The following is a 25,566-nucleotide window of genomic DNA, read 5'->3' on the forward strand; positions in this document are numbered from 1 at the left end:
TTCCCCTCCCCCCACGTGCCCATGTATTCTCCCCGAATCTGCTCCAGAGGGTCAGGAAAAACTCCAAAACAGTGCAAGGAGGGGAGGTTGTTGTGGCTGGCAAGCAGAAATACTTGATGGAATGGTTTCCTTAGTGCTACGTTGATTCTAACTCTCTGGTTTTTAATTTCAATTATAATATAATATAATATAATATAATATAATATAATATAATAATTAATATACCGCCCTATACCCTCAGGTTTCAGGGTGGTTCACAGAATAAGCTTGCACTTGTTATTCCCACTTCTGGATATTTAGTCAAAAAGAAGATTCACATTCATTGATGTCATAATTGTGATATATATATATATATATATATATATATATATATATATATATATATATATATGGTATACTTTGGAAACCTGGATTGGGTTTCATTTGCTGATCATTAAAGTCATCTAGTCCTTAAATTTGGAAGAAGGTGCTGCTGTTTCAAAGCCTGCAGTTGCAGGAATTGCTTTGCAGAAAGCCATAATGTGGTTGCAGTTCCCAAAAGGCTTTGTGGGTGTGTGTAGATGTGAGTGTAGTTTGGCAGAACTGAAGAGCTCAGTTTATGAGAGGTCAAGGACAGAGTTAACAAGGAATGCGAATACTTTTGCAAGCTCCGTGAGAATGTTTCCTCCAGGGCTCCAGCGAAGGTATTGGTAAGCTACTGTGGGGAATGTCAGATTGCAGCTGTGCTCAGCAAGGTATGTAAAATCTTTCAGAATTCCAACTGAAAGAACGAGGATAGAAATCCCCGAATATCTATCTTACCAAAATCATATTTCACCTTTAATGTAGGAGTTTTACAGCCATCTCTTATGTCACTGCACAACAACAATAACAACAACAAAAACAAAAACAAAAAAACAGGCAGAAAGAGGGAAAGAGATGTGTACTGCAATGAAAATGGTGTTTCCTTTTGGGAAAGCTGTTTGGATTTTTTTAATTGTTTGAGTAGGATCTTTGAAAGCAAGGTGAGTATTCTTTAAACACCGGGCCACATTGAATTCTGCATTGAACAGTGCTTTTTGTACAGCCTGCCATATAGACAGGAATACCTGTAGTTTGGCTACAATTATTCACACTGCATCCATTGCGGTGTGTTTCCTGTGGGCTGCCCTTCTTGAGGGCCCAGAAAACGTACAAAATATGGCAGCTAGATTACTAATTGGGACAAGGCATACAGAACACATCATCAGTGGAGTAGCAAGGGGGGGGCGATTGGGGGCGGGTCACCCCAGGAGCCGCGTTGGGAGGGGGGCAAAAAAAAATTGCACCGGGTACATAGCTGTCAAGTTCTCCCTTTTTTAAAGGGAAATTCCCTTATGCTGAATAGGCTTCCTCGTGAGAAAAGGGAAAACGTGACAGCTATAACCGGGTACCACCTGAGCTTGCTATGCCTCTGCACATCATAGCAATTTAAAGGAACTCTGTTGGCTGCCATTCCATTTCTATGCCCTGTTTAAAGTGCTGGTTCTATCCTTCAAAACTCTACCGGTAAGCACTTTGGAACCACACTGCCTTAAAGATCACTTCCTTCAAACTAAACCTGCCCAGCTTAAGTTTTGAGATCTCCCCACAATCAGAGGTTAGGTTAGTGGGATCTATTAAGGGCCCTTTCAGCAGTTGCGCCCCAAATTTCAGACCTCTGTGGAGTGAGGCTTGCCAGGCACTGTATGATGTCTTACCAGTATCGAGCAAATAACCTGCACCTTTGCCATTTAGTTGCTTTGTTTTTTTTAAGTTGTTTTAAACTTGATTCATTTTCTGCTCCGTTTTTTCCTAGTTGTGTTTTTATGCATAATTTAAAGTTACATATATTTTAAAGTTATATGTAAGCTGAAAGGCTTTTTAAAAAATACATTGTGAATGCAGCAAACTGGGTTTTTTTTTGCCATAATGTGAAATGACTGTAACTTTTGGCTCTGAATAAATAATGATAACATAATGGTAATAATAATAATCTGTGTTAAGTAGGTTATTATCTGTCCATATTTTCTAATAATAATAATAATAATAATAATAATAATAATAATAATAATAACAACAACAACAACAATAATAATTTATTTATACCCCGCCCATCTGGCCAGGTTCCCCCAGCCACTCTGGGCAGCTTCCAAAAAAATATTAAAATACAGAAATCCATCAAACATTAAAAGCTTCCCTAAACAGGGCTGCCTTGAGATGCCTTCTAAAGGTCTGGTAATTGTTGTTCTCTTTGACCTCTGGTGGGAGGGCGTTCCACAGGGTGGGTGCCACTACCGAGAAGGCCCTCTGCCTGGTTCCCTGTAATAATTGACACAATTAAATGAAAATGCAGGCAGTTGATTCTTACAAGCTGACTCTTGGCATTCCTCCACAGAGCAAGTGTACTAAGCTAATTGCGTTCATTTTGCCCTTTAAAAAGGCAAAGAAAAAAATTCTTGTTCCTTTCTTAGTTACATAATTGGCAGAAAATCAACAGACTAAAGTCAAAGTTCCCCCATCATTGCATTGTTATGCTGCACTTGTTGTATTTCCCTTGTTGAAATCCTGTTTTAGCCCCACCCCACCCCAAAATGTTCCATTGCCATCTGGGCACTCAAAGTTTTACTAACATGTTATCTGAATTGCTTTGAAGATGCGTATGAAATAATAAACTTTTAGTATGTGTATAATCCATATGAAATGAATTATATGCTTGATTGTATCATGATTTTGAGATGCGTGTGCTCATTTAAGTCTTAAGAAAGAAAAGTTGCAGCGTTTCCGGTAAAATTATTCGCTATTTAACATGGGGGGATGAAAAAATGCCCAGGGGGTCCTTTACCTTTACCCTTTTGCCTATGAAAAAAAATGTGCCCTACACAATCATATAACAAAGAATTATCTACCGTATGTCGAAAATTACTGCTTTTTCTCTCTCTGTCATCTTTAAGTCCTTCATGAGTTCTATATTTCATTTCACCAGGACCCACTTAATGCTAAATATCTAATAGCACAATCATATGGCTGCGTACTCAGAAGTAAATCTCACTGAGTTTAATGGGACTTACTTCCAAGTAGAGATGGGGGAGAAATTTGTTTCAGTTCACTTTTCAAGGAAAGCAAATCTAGTTCTCACTTTCCCAAAAAAAATATCCAAACTGAAATACAGCTGTCATTTGAAATTTGAAATTCGAAATTCTCCAGATTTTGTCATGTAGGTCTCTGGCCAAGTAATGTTTATCTACACAAAAAAGCATATACTGAGGGAGAGTGTGCATAAATGTGTATCTTCCTGAATAAAATAAAAAATTTTATTCCTGAAGATAACATGCAAAAGTGCATTATGTTAGGGGAACTGCTGTGCAAAGAATTGTAAAAAAGGTAAAGGTAAAGGGGCCCCTGACCATCAGGTCCAGTCGTGTCCGACTCTGGGGTTGCGGCGCTCATCTCGCTCTATAGGCTGAGGGAGCCGGCGTTTGTCCGCAGACAGCTTCTGGGTCATGTGGCCAGCATGACAAAGCTGCTTCTGGCGAACCAGAGCAGTGCACAGAAACGCCATTTACCTTCCCGCCGGAGCGGTCCCTATTTATCTACTTGCACTTTGATGTGCTTTTGAACTGCTAGGTGGGCAGGAGCTGGGACCGAGCAACGGGAGCTCACCCCATTGCAGGGATTCGAACCGCCGACCTTCTGATCAGCAAGCCCTAGACTCTGTGGTTTAACCCACAGCGCCACCTGGGTCCCTTTTACATTAGGGACCAATTTTACATTAGGTAAAATGGCAAACAACCATATGTTTATTAGGAGAAATTCACACTAAAATGATCAATTTTCATCAGGACCTTTTTTTAAAAAAATGTGAATATGTGTGGAGAACTGAACTTAAGACTGGAAAACTGGAAAATTACAGTAAATGGAGAGGTATGCTCATCTGTGTACCCAAGTATATATAGGTTGGCAGCTGCACTCAGCAGGGTTTACTTCTGAAATAGGCATCCAAAACATTCAGCAATAATATTCCTTCTGCCATAGTTTTGGCCTGGATATTTCTTTGACACGTCTAATACATGCAGACAAGCCTGCATTTCAATGCTGCGCTACAGCGGCTGCGTTTCTTTGTGCCTTTGCAGAACAGAGCTCGTCAAGACAAGAATGCGCTCATGGTTTGTCGGATTGGAGCTTTGTGTCAGTGGGAACTGTAGCCGGTACATTTGGGATTATGCTTAGTGAAAGGTGCTGTAATCGGCTGCATGGCGAAATGCGTGAGAGACAGGCAAATGGGGTCAGCGAGGAGGACATAGGTAGGGCTCCAGAGCTGTGCGCTTGCAGGACCAGGCATCGGGTTCCCATCCCCCAACCCATGCAAAGAAGAGACCAATGAGGCTGTTTTTTTGGGGGGGGGTCAAAACAGGCCACAACTTTATTGAATACAGATGAAAGAGGTTTGGCATGGGGCAATCAAAATACTTACTCTCCGGAAGTGACGTGTGGTAAATCCAGATGGGGGTTCCTAAGACTTACATCCAATAGGGTGACCCTCACAGGGACCTCCGTCTGGGGGAGTGCCTTTGGCTCTGGTCCCCGCTTGGGCACACGGACATGGCCATTCGCTCCAGACCCCTTTAACGGGATACCCCAGCGTTTGGAGGGGCAGGCGGAGACTACAACCTCCCCTCCATCCAAAACAAAGGGTTTCCCCCATGGCCAACCAGTTGTGACGATTGCTATGAGGTAGGCAAAACCACCGGGTCAGTGCCAATTAGCCAGGCAGGGCCGGCTCTAGGGGTAGGCTGGGTGGCGCAGGGCGCCAGGTTGGCAGGAGGGTGCTGCGTGGCGGAGCCGCGCAGAAACCACACCACATGCTGCACCTGCCCACCAGCCGTGGGGAGAAATGGGGCGGGGGCACCGGAGCGATCTGCGCACCACGGCACCAGGGCGCCCGACCTGCTTAAGACAGCCCTGTAGCCAGGTGGGCAAATTCCTACCCGGTCCCATAAAGGACGGCGACCGCCCTAGCCACAGCAAAGTCATTGACTATCAGCTTAAACTGAGGGTGGGTGGGCAGGGGGAAAAACCTGACAAAGGGACAAACAGGTAGTACCCCAGGTGCGGGCTGCTTAAATGGGCAAGGGGCGCATCCAAGGGAAGCCTACCTGCTCCGTCGGCTCTGCCCCTGGCACAGCCCATGTCCCCAGCCTGCATCCCCATTAGCCAAAGCTCAGTGCAAGCTAGGATCCAATTCCTGATAGGCGGGGGGACGGGGGACGGGCTTAAGCCCCCACTACCTATCAGGAAGGGCACCGCTGTTCAAGTTCCCTCGTCGGGGCCCCGGTGAAGCCTCTGCCTTCCTGCAACACCACTGCACCAAAAGGCATGAGCGGACTTGTCTTCTCAGACCCCTCATAGCAGGCATCGGGGCAGGTAAGAATTGAGTGGACTTTAAGAGAAGGACACATCATTCCTCACCTCCTCACTGCTGCTTTTAGCTGAAAAGCTAGGGTAGAGTCATTTTGTATTTTTATGCTGTGAACCACCCTGAGATCTTTGGATGAAGGGCAGTATGCAGAATGAATGAATGAATGCTACCCTTCATCAATTGGATTGAAGCTTAACATTAACAAAAGTGTCTTGGTTACTTCCTGAGTGGTGTCCAGTATTATATCCTTACTGTCCTCATCGTTTATGGGTTGTAGTTGAATCATTCTATCAGATATCATGGGTTCCTCTGGCCCAGGTCATCGAGTTTAGTTTCAGACTCCACTAACCCAGAAATTGTACCTTGGGTTAAGAACATAAGGATGAGAGGCCCCATTAGCTAAAGTGGTGCTTCAGGTTAAGAACAGTTTCAGGTTAAGAATGGACCTCTGGAGCGAATTAAGTTCTTAACCAGAGGTACCACTGTACTATGGTTAGGTAATGCTTTAGTCAGGGTTGTCACATTTTAGCCGATCTTGCAGTTCCACTGAAATCTTAGTTGATATGTTTAGAATGGTGCTGTGAATTGCAAGATGGTGTGGGAGGCTCATTAGCCATTGTTCCTCCCCTTACACACACACACACACACACACACACACACACACACACACACACAGAGAGAGAGAGAGAGAGAGAGAGAGAGAGAGAGAGAGAGAGAGAGAGACTACCCCCTATTTTGTCTGTGCTCTTCCCCCACCTTCTGTAGCAGGGGTGGGCAACATACAGCCTTCTGGAAGTTGCTGAGCCACAGTCCCCACCATCCCTGACCATTGACCATGGTAGCTGAGGGTGATGGGAGGTCTGAAGAGCCACAGGTCACCACTCTCCTACAGCAAGCAGGGCTTCAGGTGCATTACACACAGTAGATAGGGCATGTAATGCACACTCAAACATGTAGGAAAAACTGACTTCTGTGTCTCCTGTTTCATCTTAATGCTATTGATTTCTAGTTGCAACCTGATGAAGCTCTACCTATGGTACAAGCTCAGAGGCACTATATTCTTCATTCTTACGTTACAAAATCCCAGGGCTAAACCCTAGCCCCGAAAATAAGTGCTGGGCTGTGCCTTGGTTAACCCTTTCTCAGATTCAGGTCTGGCTGTAAATCCATATAAAAGCTCACGCTAACGGCCTGCAATCAATCCTCCTCTTTAGGTGAACGGAGGCGTAGAAACGGTGAGCCCATCTTCCAAGTTGGCAAGATGACACAAAATTGTTCACATTGGCGGGGTGTATACATTATGCGCCTGTACGCTTGAGGAGATGGGAGATATCTGACACTTTGAATTTAATTATGCAGCTGCTGATAGAGGTGCTGACAGTGATTATTTGTACATCTGGCATAAATTTAAGAAAGGGGGAAACAATGATCCAGTGTTCAGTCTCATTTTTCTTTGTCTCCGACATATACTCGAATATTTAAGGAATTGCCGTCTTCTATGTAGTGGTTTCTAAGGCTGCAACCCTATGTGCACCTTTAGCCAGGGTTGCCTAGCTGGGAGTAAGACCCAGTGGGATTTACTTCTACGCAAACATAAAGAGGATTGTACTGTAAGATTACATCTTTTATGCAGTATTCCCCGCCCCTGGATTATTTTGTTCATTTCAGTGTGCTTTGGGCATAGGAAGCTGCTTTATAGTGAGCCACTGCATTAGTCTGTTTAACTCAGTATCGTACTGGTGGGCAGAAACTCTTCTTTTTTTTACTTTAGAATACTCCTAAAGGGCACTGTATAAATAATAATTACTATATAGGATTAAAAGGGGGAAGAGTAAACCCCATATCTTTAGTGTCTGCACAAGCACTGTAGATGTTAGGATATGTTTCCGCTGCAAAGAGAAGTCCCTACTGTTGTATATTCATATACCGTGACCACCAGTATATGAATGAAATAACTCTGAGGTTTAATGCACATTTGTTAAACTTTAAGTACCTCTCTGTGTGAGCATTATTCAAAATTCCTTGTTAAGCAGGGCATCGATTAACAAACACTTCAAGAAAGCTACAAGAGGAATGGATTTTATTCCTGGATTTTCCTAACATCTTTCAGTAGTTTGTGCCAGAATATAAACACTGAGATAGTGGGCACTGACGCCGCTTCATATCATACTCTGCGGAACATGAAAGCAAGCATGTGCAAACTTGATAAGCGTATTGGCTTTTTGTAATTGAAAGCAGACAAAACCACATCTAAGCATTCTTGGCTCTCTGTGTTGGCTTCACTGAAGTTTGGAGCCATAGCTGTGGTGAAACAATATTCATATTTTGCTCTTATAAAATCTGTTTGCCTGCAGTGCTAAATAATTAAAGGGAGGATATGTATATATTTGTATATAAATGAGCTGGCTGAGAATGTCAAGGAATAGGGGATGGGGCTAAGAGACTAGCTTCTCCTCACTACCTTCTCAAAGTGTACCTTTTGTGAGCTCTAGTTCTGATGTGAGCTGCAGAACGTCCTTGTTGTCATCTGATTTTGATAAATTTATACTTTGCAGGATAGATTAGTGTCAGTTCTCTTCGCTTGTAAAATTTCAAAATATTGTTCTGAATTTTTTGGTAGTGTTTCACAATTCCCCAGGTTTTTTGGGGGGGCTGGGGCTGGCACGGGGCACAGTCCCCAACTGCCTGTGCCGTGTGCCCTTACCTGGCCTGCCCCACCTTAAACACCATACCACCCCCCTACCCTCAACCACTGTGATTGGCCCCCCTGGTCCCCGAGCTCCTTTCCCAGACCCATCTTCCCTCCCCCCCAAAAACAACAACAGCGACAACAACAATCAAACAAATTAAGAACAGTTTCAAGAGATCATTGAATGCTCACAATAATTTATTTCAGCAAGGAAGGAGCAAGTTAGTGCAAAAGAGATTAAAAGTCATGTTTATAACATAATGTACGTTTAATACACCTCAGCAGTTTAAGGGTGAGAAGGGACCGGAATAAAGAAAGAGTAATTAGAGTGGATTAATGCTTCTCTGAGCCAAAGTTGTGAAATGTAGAAGCAACATGCCTGAACTATTCCTCTGGTTCATTTTTTTTTCTTATGTGAAGAATACACATATATCTCATGGACTGTATATTGTAAATCAATATGACTTTTAAAATTAGACACCACTTTGGTGGCACATTTTGAGGACTGGGCTTTTGACAGAATCTGTTTTTGGAGCATGTCTAGCTATCATACTAATGTTCTGGACCATGAAAAAAGCAACATATATTAATTTTTGCTGGTTGCCTGTCTCTTTTTCAGTACCGACCCTGAAAACAAGCCCTAAACCTTTGAGCTCAAAAGCTTGGAGTCACAACAGGGTTTGTGCAGAAAGTAATTACAAGTGCACATTCCTACCACATGCAGCAGGATTTATCCTATAGACTCATGCAGCTGAGGAATTCAGCTAAGCTTTAAAGACCCTCAGGTAGAAAAAGGCATCTGGGGTCAGGGAAATACCATGCTAGTTGGGCTGCAACTTACATAAAGAGAACCCTGCAGGAAAGATCATTAGGAAGCACCCAACACAGCTGGCAATGAATGTTCCCCCCTCTCAGCACTAAAAATTGTAGCACACATAGGGACATTGTCCTGTTAAAAATTAGGAAGAATAAGGAGCACATTATCTATTCTAATAGGACCCTCCCCCCCGCAACAATAATGTTTACACCAGGCATGTGTGTCTAACCAAATATTTAAGTTTATTTAAGGCTTCTTCCCAAAGTTGGGTACTAGGGTGATGACCTTTTTACAACATCATTTTCCTGTATCATAATTTGATGAGCTTTCATTAAAGATTAGATAAAATCTTACTTTCAAAGAGATTTGATAAAAAAAACCTCACGCACAAAATGATTTGAAAAATTTTATTTATCAATTTTTTGACCATTTTTGAAGTCACTGTAAGCAGATATAAAATTGAACCCAAGCTTTAGAGTCACATATATACAACATTATATAGGGTCATCAAACACACAAGGAGGCTTTTTTTAGCTGCAGTAACAGTATAGGCGCCGCTAGAGGACGATGTTTTGCTACCTCTTCTGTAGGTTCTTTTCCCAGCATGTCCGGCAGGGTCTGCTGGCTGAGTTTTGAGGTCCCCAAAAGGGGCTTTTACCTTGCGCAGGTGTGACATTTGTATACCCTATGTTGCTAAGAACACTCCCCATTGTGGAATGTGGTGTTGTGTCCAAATTTGATACATAATATATATATTATTGTTAATACAATTTTATGAAATGGTAAAACGGCATACAAAAAAAAGTAAAAACGGTTTGTGCGTAACCTTTTTAAATATTTCAGTGGAATATACCTCATTTTAGTCATTAATAGGCAAAAGTTCATCCATTTGTGCTACAGGAAATAATTTTTGAGGGGGGAAAAATGAAAACGTCATCACCCTATTGGGTACACAATAATATATAATTAATCGTATAACAACACAATAAAATATAAATTCATTGAAACAATAGGAACAACTAAAGCCAAAACCGCAGCTTCAAACCAGGCCATGTACAAACACATTCAGCTCCAACCCTTTAAAAAAGCATGGGCAAACAGATAGGCCTGTGCTTGGCACTGAAATGACAGAAGTTTTGTGCAGTGTCAAACTAGGACTAAGGAAACTCAGGGTCAAATATTCTCTAAGCTATGCTGCTAGGTGATCATTGGCCCATCACTATGACTCAGCCTAACCTCTCTCAAAGGGCTGTTACGAGTATTAAATGGGTGGCAAAGAAACACGTATGCCACCTTGAGCTCCTTACATGGAAAGGCATAATAAAAAATGTAATAAAATAAGTAAGAGGGAAAGCTTTTAGACCCAACCAAGGCTTCTGAGAGTGGAAAGGAAAGGAGATGTGATTTTAGCTTGTTCTTACTTCCCAGTCAGCTCAAGAGGGTTGAGGAACCATTTGGAACAGCATGGGAGGTATATATGGCAGACATCTGAACGTGTCCAGAAGAGGGCAACCAAAATGGTCAAAGGCCTGGAAACGATGCCTTATGAGGAACGGCTTAGGGAGCTGGGTGTGTTTAGCCTGGAGAAGAGAAGGTTAAGGGGTGATATGATAACCATGTTCAAATATATAAAAGGATGTCATATAGAGGAGGGAGAAAGGTTGTTTTCTGCTGCTCCAGAGAAGCGGACACGGAGCAACGGATTCAAACTACAAGAAAGAAAATTCCACCTAAACATTAGGAAGAACTTCCTGACAGTAAGAGCTGTTCGGCAGTGGAATTTGCTGCCAAGGAGTGTGGTGGAGTCTCCTTCTTTGGAGGTCTTTAAGCAGAGGCTTGACAGCCATCTGTCAGGAATGCTTTGATGGTGTTTCCTGCTTGGCAGGGGGTTGGACTGGATGGCCCTTGTGGTCTCTTCCAACTCTATGATTCTATGATTCTATGATTCTATGATTCTAAATGAATGGAAATCATATCTCGCTTTCTGCTCATGGAAGCCTCTCCGGAGCCAAGATACAATTGCATACACCCCAATGGCAATAAACAGGATCACTAAATATTAATCTCTCTCTTCTTAAGATCTCGAAAGCATCACTGTTAGTTTTACTACTCAAGTTTTATTACTGTTTATCACTTCTATAGTAGTGTGCAAGTCATGAGGTGGGCCATAGAAGTAACACAGCCCTTCTGCTGTCCAGAAATCATACAGTTTTCAGTAAATGAACAATACAGGAATGGTAGTGGTGGGAATAATAATAATAATAATAATAATAATAATAATAATAATAATAATATATTTATACCCCGCCCATCTGGCTGAGTTTCCCCAGCCACTCTGGGTGGCTTCCAACAGAAATATCAGAATACACTAATTTCTTAAAGATTAAAAGCTTCCCTAAACAGGGCTGCCTTCAGATGTCCTGATTAAGGAATGGCAATGAGTATTGGTCCTTTTGCGACCTTTTGCCCCCTGATGAAGCCGCTGTGTTTTTAGCAGCTTTGTGAAAAGTAAAATTATAAGCAGGTAAAGCTTTACCCAGCATGGAAATGCAGCAATGAGGAGAGTCACCTGTTGAATTTCTGTCCAGCCTGCCATGGGGAAAAGCCAAGTCCTGCTTGCCGTGGCTGGTGGATTAGGGCAGCCTTCTTCTAATTCAAGTCCTTCAACTCCCATCAGCTCCAGCCAGCACAGCTGTGAGGGAAGCTGTGGTCCAAAACTTTTGGAGGGCTCCAGGTTGGGGGAGGACGGCTAGGGGGTGCAAAGGGAGCAGTGAAATCAAGTCCCACTGGTTTTAATGGCAGGATTAGGCATGTGCTTTAATCTCTCCCATTGAAAGCAAAAGTGCTTGACTTTGGCAGGATCATTCCCCTTATTTGGCCTGCTGTAAGAATCTATCACCTCAATAACAATTTCGATGCTACAGCAGGTACATTATTTAAGCAGGTCCTTAGCAACCCTTAAACCCTTGAACATTAGGATAGCTGCAATACATTTCTACTCGCAAGTGTTTAAAATGCAAAAAGAGAGATTCCCTCACAAGCGTAACTCAATCTTTTAATTATTTGTCCAAATGTCAGCCTGTGTGCTGATTGCCTCAGCTGATTTACTTCTTGACAAGAAATGTTTGTATAAGGACGCCAGCAAGAAATATGAGAAGAAAGGAAAGCCCTTAGGGAGGTTTGAAGAGTTCTTTTACGGCTAAATCTACTGAATAGCAGTTGTAGCTGGACACAGAAGAGAAAAACCCACACACTATAATTTGGAGAATTACATTAAAATCGTAAGCACATTTGCTTGGAGTAAGGATGGATATGGTAACTTATATTGGTGATGGACTCTATTGCCACTGCACTTGCAAAGCTGGAATTTTTTATTTTTTATTTTGGAAAAGTGAACAAATGATGGGAAGAACTAGTAAGCCATCCCACTTGGCGCTACTAGAAGGAATTCACAGGTACTTGGCAGTACAATATTTTCATGAAAGGGAAATATATTGTTAAATTTTTGCCCATCCAAAGGTTTTGAAAGGCTTCACACTCAAAAATGGTAACCCTATATGTACAGTAATTTATCGTATTATTCTCATAATAAAACACGAGGTCAATGTTTATACTGGTATTTCAAGAAGGGAAATGCTTCTGTATATTAAGGAGTAGTGGCTTTTTTGTTTGTTTGTTTAACATATCTATTTTGTGACCACAAAACAACAACAACAACAAAACAACATATTTATACATACATACATACATACATACATACATACATACATACATACATACATACCCGGCCCATCCGGCTGGGTTTCCCCAGCCACTCTGGGCCAGGGCCAGCCCTATGGCAAGGCTGGGTGGCGCAGGGTGCCGGGCCGCCAGGGGGCACTGCACTGCTGAGCCTGCGGCAGCCGCACTGCGCGCTGTGCCCGCCAGACAGCCGCGCTGGGAAACGGGGCGGGGCGGGGGGGCGCCAGAGGGAGAGCCAGTGTGGTGTAGTGGTTAAGAGCGGTAGACTCGTAATCTAGGGAACCGGGTTCGCGTCTCCGCTCTTCCACATGCAGCTGCTGGGTGACCTTGGGCTAGTCACACTTCTCTGAAGTCTCTCAGCCCCACCCACCTCACAGGGTGTTTGTTGTGGGGGAGGAGGGGAAAGGAGATTGTTAGCCGCTTTGAGACTCCTTCGGGTAGTGATAAAGCGGGATATCAAATCCAAACTACTCTTCTTCTTCTTCTTCTTCTTCTTCTTCTTCTTCTTCTTCTTCTTCTTCTTCTTCTTCTTCTTCTTCTTCTTCTTCTTCTTCTTCTTCTTCTTCTTCCCACGGTGCCAGGGCGCCAGATATGCTTAAGACGGCCCTGCTCTAGGCGGCTCCCAACAGATTAAAAACAGAATAAAACATCAAACATTAAAAACTTCCCTAAGCAGGGCTGCCTTCAGATGTCTTCTAAAAGTCAGACAGTTGTTTATTTCCTTGATATTTGATGGGAGGGTGTTCCACAGGGCGAGTGCCACTACTGAGAAGGCCCTCTGCTCTAAGAGAAGTCATAATTTCTGTGTGAGTTTTCTGTTGAATTGGTCAACAGAATTGGTCAAATGTATACTAAAATGTGTCCATCACTTACTGAGAGCATGGCCCAACTTAAAGTTAAGACTCAATTTCAGTGTGATGGTTCACTATGTGCATAAATGTATTCCATTGAAGCCAAGGAAATTAAAAAGTTTGGCTGGATTGTGTCCCTTTTGGCCTGCCATAAGAATTAGTTACAAATCTGTAAAACTCAGACTGTTGCTTCTTAGCACTGGCAAGAGGGAATCTCTGATTGGCGCATGAAATATGTATTTCCTCCTTTTGGTATCTTAGTCAGAAACAGGGCCTTTTCTCCGTGATGCCTGACCTGTGAAATGTCCTAAATGGGGAGATCTGTCAGACTCCATATCTTCTGGTGTTTAAGCAGGTACTTAAAACCCACCTACTTGCCTGTATAATTGTTGTTGGTTAATTTTTAAAAAAGCTTTACATCTGATAACAAATTCAAGTTGCAGGCTGACTCCAAAACAATGATTAAATTGAGCATCTGTATCATCCAGCCATTGAGTTTTGATCATTGCTACATTGGATTGTTTAGTTGATTTATTGATGCTGCTTTTATATATTGCTTATACTGTAAGACTTTGTGGATTTCATTAAAGCATATGCCTTTATTCCTTTTTAAGCCAGACTGTTAGCCAATTTGAACATAAAGAATAAAGTGGACATCTAGGCAGATAAAGGCACAGTCAATAGATCTACCATAGCTTTAATCATCTCTTCAGTAGACCATATGAAAGGGTGACTGAAACTGTGATTGGGCTTCCGGATGTTTTCTGGCTGACAAAGTCACATTATTGCCCCCTATATTTTCCACAACATATAGAGCGCAACAGGCTGAATGGTAATGTTTGTAACAAATTTTTACTGGTTACTTCCTAACATACGAATCAAGTCCAGGATGTACACCATATACTATCCTTAAGCAAGGTATATAACCTATTTAATTAAAGCCAATGCAGATATATTTATTCCTTTCTTTATACATTCTTGTTTGAATTCATATATTACACAGTCCTCGAATGTGATTAAGGAAAGGTCCACGGAATGTCATGGATGACACAACTGATGAGGTTGGCTAGCATTGGCGGCAGACACAGGCAGGCTGGCTCAGGCACCTGGGTTGGGCAGAACAAGGTTTCTGGATATTTCCTTGTTTCACACTCAAGGACTGTGTAACATATGAATTCAAACAAGACTGTATTAAGAAAGGAATTAATACTATCTGCATTGGATTTAATTAAATAGGTTATTATTTACCTTGCTTAAGGATAGTACAGTGGTACCTCGGGTTACAGACGCTTCAGGTTACAGACTCTGCTAACCCAGAAATAGTACCTTGGATTAGGAACTTTGCTTCAGGATGAGAACAGAAATCGCACGGCGGCAGCGGGAGGCCCCATTAGCTAAAGTGGTACCTCAGGTTAAGAACGGTTTCAGGTTAAGAACAGACCTCCAAAATGAATTAAGTTCTTAACCCGAGGTACCACTGTATATGGTGTACATCCTGGACTTGATTTGTATGTTAGAAAGTAACCAGTAAAAATTTTGTTACAAACATTACCATTCAGCCTGTTGCGCTCTATATGTTGTGACTATTGCATCTGCGTAACAAGGTATTGTATTTGTTTTGACCCTATATTTTCCACTCCCATATGCAGGCATCTCTGCATTGGCCATTCTTACAATGTTCAGCATTCATATTAGGATCTGTGCACAAACATGCAATCCTTCACAACCACATTTGGAAACTTTAATAGGTGGCGCTGTGGAAGCGAATGGCGCTGTGGGTTAAACCACAGAGCCTAGGGCTTGCCGATCAGAAGGTTGGCGGTTCAAAACCCCACGACAGGGTGAGCTCCCATTGCTCAGTCCCTGCTCCTGCCCACCTAGCAGTTCGAAAGCACGTCAAAATGCAAGTAGATAAATAGGTACCACTCTGGCGGGAAGGTAAACGGCGTTTCCGTGTGCTGCTCTGGTTTGCCAGAAGCGGCTTAGTCATGCTGGCCACATGACCTGGAAGTTGTACGCTGGCTCCCTCGGCCAGTAAAGTGAGATGAGCGTCGCAACCCCAGAGTCATCCGCGACTGGACCTAATGGTCAGGGGTCCCTTTACCTTTACCAGCTTTCACTGTCACTGTTCTCGCTAGGCCTCTGTACGGCCTATAAAAATGTCACTTAAGGACTATTGTGAGTGCTGCAATGTGGTGGGCTAGGAAACATTGGCTCCATTGTGGCTAAGGTATTGATGCTGTTACAATTAGACCAGTCGTGTCCTCACACTATCAATAGGACATTTGTGTCTAATTCTGTGACCGGTTGCTTCCCAAAAGCTCTTCTGCTCAGGCTGGTAGCAAGTTGCTGCAGGTATTATTATTATTTTAATACACAGGTGGGAGGTGTATTTCCAGTTATAGATCATATTAAAACATTCTTGGTTCATTGTCTGGTACTTTTCCTTCATTTTGGTGCCTGGTTTATGCTCTTTGGCATGAGAGATCAATGCTTCCATTATTTCTGTGTGTCGTCAAGCTGTTTTATGCAGGCGTTATTTATAGTTATATTTTGACAGGGAGAATTTTTCCCTTGTTTTTCCAGCCAGATGTACTGCCTTGTCTCTCAGAAGAGCAGCTTAATGCCCTTCTGGAAGAATGTATGCAAACCCCAAGAAGAGTAAACAGTCTTACCTTGCCAGAATCTCAGGGATCCTTTCTTGAACGAACAAGTCTCTGTTGCAACACAGCTAAAGACATCATTCCATCAGATGATGCCCAAAGTGTGGAAAAGCTGGCAAACCCAGAAATGATGGATGCTCAAGATAATGATACATGTTCAAAGGAAATGATGGAAACCTCTGACTGTAATCTCAGCAGAGCATTGGATGAATCTCACCTGTTAGAGAAAAAAGAAAATGAGAATCAAGAAAGCCAAGAGGAGGAGATTGTGCATGCCAGTAGCTCTGAGGACTACTTCATGTCAATAGCCCTTAGCACAGACAAGCTGAAAAAGCCTTCTTTTCTTGATGAACCTTTTTATTGTATCAGCACGAACAATGAGCCATCCACAGATGTCAACATTCCTAGCATACCATTGAAAACCAGAGGAGGTGAGGTTCTTAATAAACCATTGGAATAGGCTTTTGATTGTGATTTTAAAAACCCAAGCAGGTTCTCATCGAAGGTATGCACTAATGTATGATGATTACACTGGTGGGGCAAAAAAGCCCTTTCATAAGGCACAAAACGATGCCAGAAATAACACAAAATTTCAAAATGTTTTCTGACATTCTTGAACTGACATAAATAGCTGTGAGATTAGTTCTCAGGAAAAGCACTAAAAATAATGATTGATTATGTCAGCTGGCAATAAAGTTGGATATACACAGATGAATTATCTCTTTAATAATATGTAAACCTGTTTCTTTTGTTCATTGTGTCGATAAAATGTGTAAAGGGTTGCAGAAAAGGTCAACTGACTGCATTTTTTTTAAAAGGAACTGGTAGCATTGCTCAATAATAATAGAGAGGTGATGGGTATTTCTAGTTAGAGATCATTTTGAAATTTAATTGGTTTAGTGTCTGGAAGTTTTCCTGTGTTGCCCAATAATATTAACAAAGGGTGGGAATACATTGTCTCTCTATTCTGAGCATACCACTGTAATGCACAGGAGTCCTTAGAAGTCAATTAATGTGTATAAGTTGGCCATAAGTTGTCCTCTTTAGTTGTGGCAAAGTGTTCTGAGTACTCATCAGTCATTTTGACTTTTCTAACAGAAGCCTCTGCTGCTGAATGACACTTGAATGAAGAATGCATTTTAACATATTTTGTTGTTGAGTCTTTGCTGTGGGTTAAACCACAGAGCCTAGGGCTTGCCGATCGGAAGGTCGGCGGTTTGAATCCCTGCAACAGGGTGAGCTCCCGTTGCTCAGCCCCAGCTCCTGCCAATCTAGCAGTTCGAAAGCATGTCAAAGTGCAAGAAGATACATAGGTACAGCGGGAAGGTAAACGGCGTTTCCGTGTGCTGCTCTGGTTCGCCAGAAGCGGCTTTGTCATGCTGTCCACATGACCTGGAAGCTGTACGCCAGCTCTCTTGGCCAATAATGCGAGATGAGTGTCGCAACCCCACAGTCAGTCACGACTGGACCTAATGGTCAGGGGTCCCTTTACCTTTACCACCTTGAACTATCCAGGCAAAGAAGAGTAGAGTAAATGCAAGACATAGAATTCTCACAAGATTTTGGCAAATATGTAAATATGTGGTTATTGCAAAAAATAAATCAGTGTCTAGCACCCTTTCTGCTTCCCTAATGTCTCTAGTACATCTAGGGATGGTGTTGGACCAGCATGACCAATGGTCAGGGATGTTGAGAGGATGACTGAAACATCTCCTGTGCTATGGTTATTCATAGAGCAGCAGTTGACTTTCCCAAGTGAGAATATAGCCGAGCAAGGATTTCCTAGGTCAAACTCCAGTATTCTATCAAATGAAACATTTACTTGGAATACAGAAATATTGCTTAGCTAGACATGCCACATTTTCATAATGTAGTATCTTTGTACCCATCTAGTGGCCATCATGATTAAATGTTTGGGATTTGCCATTTTTAGTAGGCTGTAAGGAATTATGTGACAGGGACCCAGACATACAAGCTAGAAAGCACATGAATTTTGCATAATACATGGTATGGAAAAAGTGGATAGAGATAAGTTTTTCTTCCTTTCTCTTAATACTTGAACTTGGGGCCATCCAAGGAAGCTTAAATGTTGGAAGATTCAGGATTGGCAAAAGAAAGCACTTCTCCACACAGTGCATAGTTAAACTATTTGCTTCTCCAGGCAGTAGTGATGATCACTTTGATAGCTTTAAAAGAAGATCAGGCCAGTTGTCAAAGAACAAGGCTTCCAACTAGCCACAATGTTTTACCACCTCTTTTGGAGGCAGGATGCCTTTGGACACCTGTTGCTTGGAATCACAAAGTGTGCTCTGGACTTGTTTCCTGGCTTCCCACTGGCATCTGGTTGGCAAATACCCTGGGCCAGGAATAGTCAATGCGATGTCCTCAAAGACTCAGACTTCCATCAGAATAGCCAGTGTTCTCAGTGTTCAGGGATGATGAGAGTTGTATTCCATCAACATCGGGAGGGCACCATATTGATTACCCATGGCCTAGTCTGTGGCCAGCAATGCCCAGGGTGGGCTGATGGCAGCAATAACATCCAGCTGCTTTTTTTCATTTATACTTCTGAATACTGCAGGCCTTTCAATAAGCCAAGAATGGTTTTGTTTCTGTACAGATGAACAGCAAGATGAAGACATGACTGAAGAGTAAAATGCTGCCACCTTCAGTGCATTGGTAAAGTCTATTTTGTTGGTTATTGATTTACTTAGTGAAGATCATTTCAGAAATCATCCAGATCTGAGCCATATTCGGTGAAGATGTTTTCCCCATAGTAAATGCTTTTTGTCTTACTTTTCTGTGGCAATTGGACTTCTAAATAAAAAATTCTCTGTTAACTTGATTTCTGGAAACAGCATCAATACCTTGCATGCATGTTAATGTTTGTGTTTTTTTTTAAAAAAATAATCCCAAAGATGTAGTTTTAGGCTTCTCTACCTGGTTTCTAATTATGAAATCTTGAAGAGTCTTAGGAAATAAACTACATGACACTGTATGCCTAGGTTGTCACGGTGCACGCACTATAGCAGCAGCTTTTATGTAACTGAGACATAAGTCCACATTCTTTACAGTGAGCCATATTTAAATATAAACAGAATATGTGTTTTGCAGATTCATCTAAACAGGAGGCATGCAGAGAATGGGATGCTCAAAAGTACCTCTGTTTTCTGTTTGAAACTTGATTCCCTGCTACTTATAAGAATCAGGACATGTTCATTCTTGTGTGTTATTTGATGATGATTTATACAAAAATCTGAGTGGGGAAGAACTGCAAAATGCTGTCATTACTTTTATGTTTGCTTCTGTGGTTTGTTTGTTTGTTTGTTTATTACTTTGAAAACATCTACAGTGACTAGACTCTGTGCAACACTACACCACCACCACAAAGGCATGGGCCCTGTCCACAGGTTTATCATCAAAGATAAAGTCTAGTCACGCATTAGCATAGAGTCAATGTACAGGCAGCTGTGCAAAACTGTGGACAGGGAGTCATATTAAATCACATAGTAACATACATTCTGTTAGAAGTAAAAAACAGCCAGTCTGCTACTCAGATGCACATTCCATTTATGCCAACACCAATGCATGTGTGAAAGCCTGTTATTCTGGCAAATCATGTAGGGAACTGCCCTGCCCTTTCAGCATTGAGTAAAAAAGAAGATAGGGATTTATTTAGCATTCATTAATCATCCATACTGTGTTGTTCAACAATAATTAGAAACCCGAGGCCCCTGCCTGTAGTTTAACAATCTACAAATTAGAAACAAGGGAGTAAAGGGGAGCAATATGAGCAAGTGGTTGTTGAATAGCAATAGGATTATAATAGATTGTGCCTCGTCCTCAAAGGCGATCGTGCGAGAAGAGCACAGTGGGCCCCCTATGAAGGGTATTTGCACTGAAATATCTTGCTGATCTGTGCCTCCGCCTGCAGCTGAGTGGGCATTGCCTTGGAAGGAGCCATCTAGCGGCAAGATGTCCCTGATAAAAGAGGAGCAGTAGTGTTGCAGTGCCATGGTTGTAGCCATTTGCTCTGGAGATTGGAGAGTCTGGCTGTACATACTTCTAATATGTAGCCAAGCCCACTCCCATGGCACGTCTTTCTAAACCTTGACCCTTGCTGTGGGTTTCCCAATTGAAGATGTGGCATTTGACCACCACTGATGATTAAGGCAATTGAGGTTTAATTTTAAGAATGGATTTATGTATTGGTGAGGGGTGGGCAGCTTTAGTCTCTCTGCTTAACAAACGAGGTTGGCATAAGGAACACAACCAAAGAGGAGAGATGCCAGGTGAAGGAGCTGATATAACAGGCATTGGGCACAAGTGCAAAGGAGCAGGTTTAAACCTGTTGGTACAGGATGTCCCAAGAGCAGGGATTGGTTCTGGCAGATCAGCAGAAGCGCACGTGGCCGTCTGACTAAGTGAAGGAGCAAGAAGCAGACACCAACTTGTCTTGCTTTAATAATAGAAACAGAAGCCTGGCAGGCAAGCAGCAGAGCGGGCTGGAGAAGCTGCTATGCAAAACTGATGTCTGTTTAAACAGCAGCAACTGTAAATCCAGAAGTGGCCAAATACTATTGGTTGAACAGACTGATTCTGTTTAGATGACAGTGGAGGATGGAGCTCAGTTGCATCTGGTACAATCTCTTAGCACACAGTTTGCGGTAACCATGTGCCGCTCAGGCCCTGCTGCAGCCTGATCAAGATGGGAAATTGGGAGCAGAGCCTAGAAGCTTGCCATGGTTTCTAGTAATGTGGGCACCTTTGTAGCCGTCTAATCCTGCCAAACTTCCTCTTTCTCTGGTGCTCTTTTATATCCTTTTTAGCTGTAATAGGATTGTGTGCAGCATAGGCTTTTCTTTCACTGTACCATTTTTGAGCATCTGCAAAGCTGCTAAGCAAGCCAAAATAAACACGTTCCTTAAATCACAAATCACTGCATGCCAATATTCATTTGCCTTAATTTTACACCTGGTTAGACAAGACACCTTTGCTGTGGTTAGATATATACAGTGACATTACTGTCAGAAGTTCTGACTGCCACATGACCCAGAAGCTGTACGCCAGCTGCCTCGGCCAATAAAGTGAGATGAGCGCCGCAACCCCAGAGTCGTCTGCGACTGCACCTAACGGTCAGAGGTCCCTTTACCTTTACCTTTATAAGAGGCTGACACAAAGCAACATCTTACTGACCCAGTTTTGGATTCCTCAGTGTTAGGGTTAGCACTAAGCTGCTGAAACAAGTGAAGCAGGTATCACTATATACCCTTTCAATACATTCCCCTCTTCTTCTACCCATACCTGTTCAGCTGTCTTCACATTGTCATATCAGTCCTTCTTTGATGAATTTTACCACTTACTTACGACATGATCATACTAAGGACCTAAAATTCAACATCTAGGTCCTCAGGACGGATAACTGATGTTCAGAATCATACTAGTAACCGTTTCTGCCTTATAGAGCTTTCCTTTGATCTAGTTAGAACAGCACAAAAAATTGGGAGCTACGGTAACTTAAATTCCCACAACAGCAGTTATCCAGCAGAGCTAAAGCTCCAGAAGATGTCCCACCAAGTCTGCCTGTATATCAGAGATAAGGAACCTGGGGCCCACCATGATCAGGGATAATGGGAGTTGTAGCCCAGCAAAATCTGGAGGACCACACTTTCCCTGTCCCTGTTATATGTAGCCCAGTGTGTTCCAGTCCAAAGTCCATTACTCAGTAGGTAAACAGGCGCAGAAAATAAACAAGATAAAGCATGTTCTTTGCTTAGTTTGAGCAACCTTCATAAAACAAGCATGTAACATCTTTTTGCAGAATCCTATTACCATCCAAAGCTTTTCCTCGACATCCTCCCTTGTACTGTAATAGGGGCGTCAGGCCAAAATAAGGCATTTGACATATTGCTACCCACCCCTCTCTTACGCATAACACTGTAGGGAATATTAGCGCCTACTGTTGTTCTCCTGTTGGCTGTATTATTTTTTTAGCCAAGTTTTACTTTAGTAGTTCCATTATAGCATGCAATCTTTCATGAAAACTACCGTATTGGCCTGAATATAAGCCACACCCCTCCCAAATTCCGACTGTGAAAAGTTAAAGTGCGGCTTAAATTTGCGACCTTACAAAAATTGGCTTTTGCGATATCGCTGCTGAAACAGACTTTTGGTAAAACAGAATGGGGATGAGTGCCTGCAAAATTTTAAGGGAGTGGCTTATATTCGGGTGTGGCATATATTTGGGTCAATACAGTAATTGCTAATGATTTTTATTTTGTGGTACAGGCACACTCTCTGTGCAGGCCAACTTATAGGCAGCAGGGGCATTCAGTCTGAAACAATCTCTTGTTTCTGTTGGTCCCAATTCCCAGCAATTATGCCCAGGACGGCAGTTTCTTTCCCATTATCCCTATAAGGAGGGTAGTGTTCCCATCACCCCCACAATTTTCCTAATTTCATTCATCACACTTTTCAAAAGCATGCAGAAGCCATTCTAGAGCGAGACGCAAAATTAGATTTCTCAAGTGTGCTCCTGCACTTTTCTTTTTTCTTTGTCTACTCAGCTGCCATGTCTCATGTAGGGGTGATCAAGTCCTCCGGAAATGAATAGGCAAACATGATTGTTTTCTCCCCAGTGAGTTTGCACATTTTTAATGCTGACCAAAAGTGAGGGGGTTCAGTTTTTCCCCTGAGAAACATCTCTTCATGCTTTTATGAGAAAAACCACACGTTTTGAGTAAAATCCCCCCCTCTCACTTTCTGCTCCTGTACTTCCCTTAAGCATCTCGTTCTCTGTTGCATATTTCTTGTTCTGAGCTCTCTGGCTGCTTCCTCAGCCTCAGGATCACCTGCTATGGCTGTTTCAGCTCTGCCTGGTTTGCGGGTGCTCTGTTCTGCTCATGCTCGCTGTTTTTCCTTCTGCTTACAGCATGGGGGCATGGTCTCCACTGCTCCACTTTGTAGCATTATACAGGCAAGTGACCTGACCATTTTAGGCTCTTCTAGTTGTCATGTGATCGCCAATGCCCAGGTCCTTTTGGACCCAGAAGAGGGCAGAATAGGGGCAGCGGACGCTTATGCACGCTCCCCTGGTACACACAGGGACTGGGAACAGAAGCCCCTGAGAAATGGCCCCCACCTATATAGGTAATATGTTTGAAACACTTTGCAGACGATCACCTCTAACAGCCATAATTGTCCTCTTGTTCTTGAAACGACTCTGCCTTCTAAATAACAAATGTCCCCTGCAGACCACATTAGATCTCAGTTCTTATTTTGACTGACTTGCCTGGAATAACCTATAGCCTATCTGGCAATGTCTGTTTTCCATTGTCCCTGAGATAGGCACCAAGATGCAGGCAAAAAATGTACATAGTTGGATAACATTGGGTCAAACCATGGTACTGACTGGCTCTGCTTGCCCCATGACGGTGGTCCTCTTAGCCCACAAGGCACGGTAACCATGTACCTCTCGGTCTTGGTCCCAGGGTGGTCAACAGAGAGGCAGGGCATTGAAATTTGCTAGGGTGAATGTGCCATGGGTGTATTGCTTGAATTTGAGCTGGATATGCACGTGTGCAAAATTGCTAAGCGTGTAGAAATAAACAAAAGGACTTAAGAACTCAAGTTGGGCCTGCTTGATCAGGCCAATGGCCTATCTAGTCTAGCATCCTGTTCTCCTATGACCCCTACCGTGATCCCAAGGTCTCGCTCCTAGTCGGTCACCACCAGTTCATGTTAAACTCAAAAATCCTAGATGCTGCAACCTTTCTTCACATTGCTTACATCACAAGAGAACTTTACAACGATAGCACTTCTTATACATAAGACGTTACTCATAAATGCCATCTGTTTTGTCTAACCGCAGAAGCCTGCCACAAGGCAACATCTTCCCATTAATCCAAATCAGTGCCTCAAGTTCCTGTTTTCTTGTCTTGTTCTAGGCCGTGGGAGGAAGCAGCTTAGCATGTCAAGCACATTTCATTATTCCACTTTTCTTCACTTTTGCCTCCTTCACTGCTCATAACCTGATACTCTTGTAAGCACATGAGGCCACCATCACACCAAACCTTAAAACATGGAATTACTTGCTACAGACAAATAGTAGCCAACCTGGGCAAAAGGTATTCAATCTGAGTTAAATCCAGTCCTCTGGACATACAGTCAAGTAATTGGGCAGTAGAATAGTCTCAATCTTGAAATCATCATCATCATCATCATCATCACAACACCTTTTTCCCTGATGGGGACCCAAGGTGTCTGACAGCTAAAATGGAAACAGCTAAAAACATAGAAAAAGAGCAATCATTAAAGAAAATTAAACATTAATAGAATATATGTGTGATATTAAAACGTACAGAGCATTAGAATAAAAACATCACAGCACCAGCCCTTCCTTTGCAAACAAGAAGGACAACAACAAGGGCGCCAGTCTAATTTCTCTATGAAGGGGTCTCCAACGTCTGGGAGAAACCACCGAGAAGGCCCTGTTCCGCATTCCTCCTAAGTGAGCCTGTGAAGGAAGTGAGAGTGAGAGAAGGACCCTACCTAAAGATCTCAGAGCCTGAGCAGGTTCACATGAGGGAATACGGTTTTTCACATAGCTTGGACCTAAACTGTATATGGCTTTAGAGGTCATAACTAGCACTTTGGTTTTGTCTGGAAACAGACTGGTGGAAAGCACTTTAGCATGATGGAAGTGTGATTGAACAGGGGTTGTAGTCCAAAACATAGGAAGAGAGAGCCCTGCTGGATGAAGCCAATGGCCCATCTCATCCAACATTGTGTTGTTCTCTTTGTGGCACACTAAGTGTCTATTGATAATGGAATTGCACTCTCCCTGCTTATGATTCCAAGTAACTGGTATTCAGAGACACACTGCCTCCAGCATTAATTGATGTGTAGAACCGTTCACCTTAAACCTTTGGCTCCTGTTGATAGTAGAGAAGATGTACAACATGTTCTGTCTTTGAAAGTAGGATCTGTGTGCCATAGGATGATCCTGCAACAGTCAGCACCATTCAAGCAACGGCAAATTCTAGAAGTTACTGGGGTTGTCCATGCATACCCATACAAAAGGAGCCAGAATCATACTGATTAGCTATTTGGTTTGAAGAAAGAACCGAGAGGGGGAAATTGAATGTAGCCTTCCTGCTTCTAAACTGAAATTTCTGTTTCAGAAAGAAAGGGGGATTTGGTTAGTTGGCTTTTAAAGTGACTTTACTGAACAACATACTGAGCAAGCACAGTTTAGAACCCATCGGCTGTTGTGAGCGTATGGGAAGGTGGGACAATGGGATGAGCTTCGTGTTCTTTACTTTTGTACCATGGTTCCAAAGCAGTGGTTTTCTTAGGTGGGGAGAATGTATTCCTGAAATACAGAACTG

At 42.6% G+C, this 25,566-nt stretch overlaps 1 protein-coding gene across 4 annotated transcripts in view; it reads left to right on the plus strand.

Moving 5' to 3' along the window:
• Nucleotides 1-24,176, plus strand: part of FSIP1 (fibrous sheath interacting protein 1) — a 74,987-nt gene extending 50,811 nt beyond the window's left edge. For 3 of the 4 annotated variants that reach the window (XM_060273310.2, XM_060273317.2, XM_060273323.2), the window contains 2 exons: nt 16,101-16,608; nt 18,798-19,022. In XM_060273310.2, the coding sequence (XP_060129293.2) occupies nt 16,101-16,608; nt 18,798-18,832 (543 nt within the window). In that variant the 3' untranslated portion in view covers nt 18,833-19,022. Of the gene's footprint in view, nt 1-16,100; nt 16,609-18,797; nt 19,023-24,123 lie in introns of those variants that run through there. The other variant, XM_088671047.1, reaches the window with a different exon arrangement.
• The last annotated feature ends 1,390 nt before the right edge of the window (nt 24,177-25,566 follow it).

The sequence above is a fragment of the Zootoca vivipara genome, chromosome 1 (assembly GCF_965207765.1).
Source record: "Zootoca vivipara chromosome 1, rZooViv2.hap1.1, whole genome shotgun sequence".
Lineage (NCBI taxonomy): Eukaryota > Metazoa > Chordata > Lepidosauria > Squamata > Lacertidae > Zootoca > Zootoca vivipara.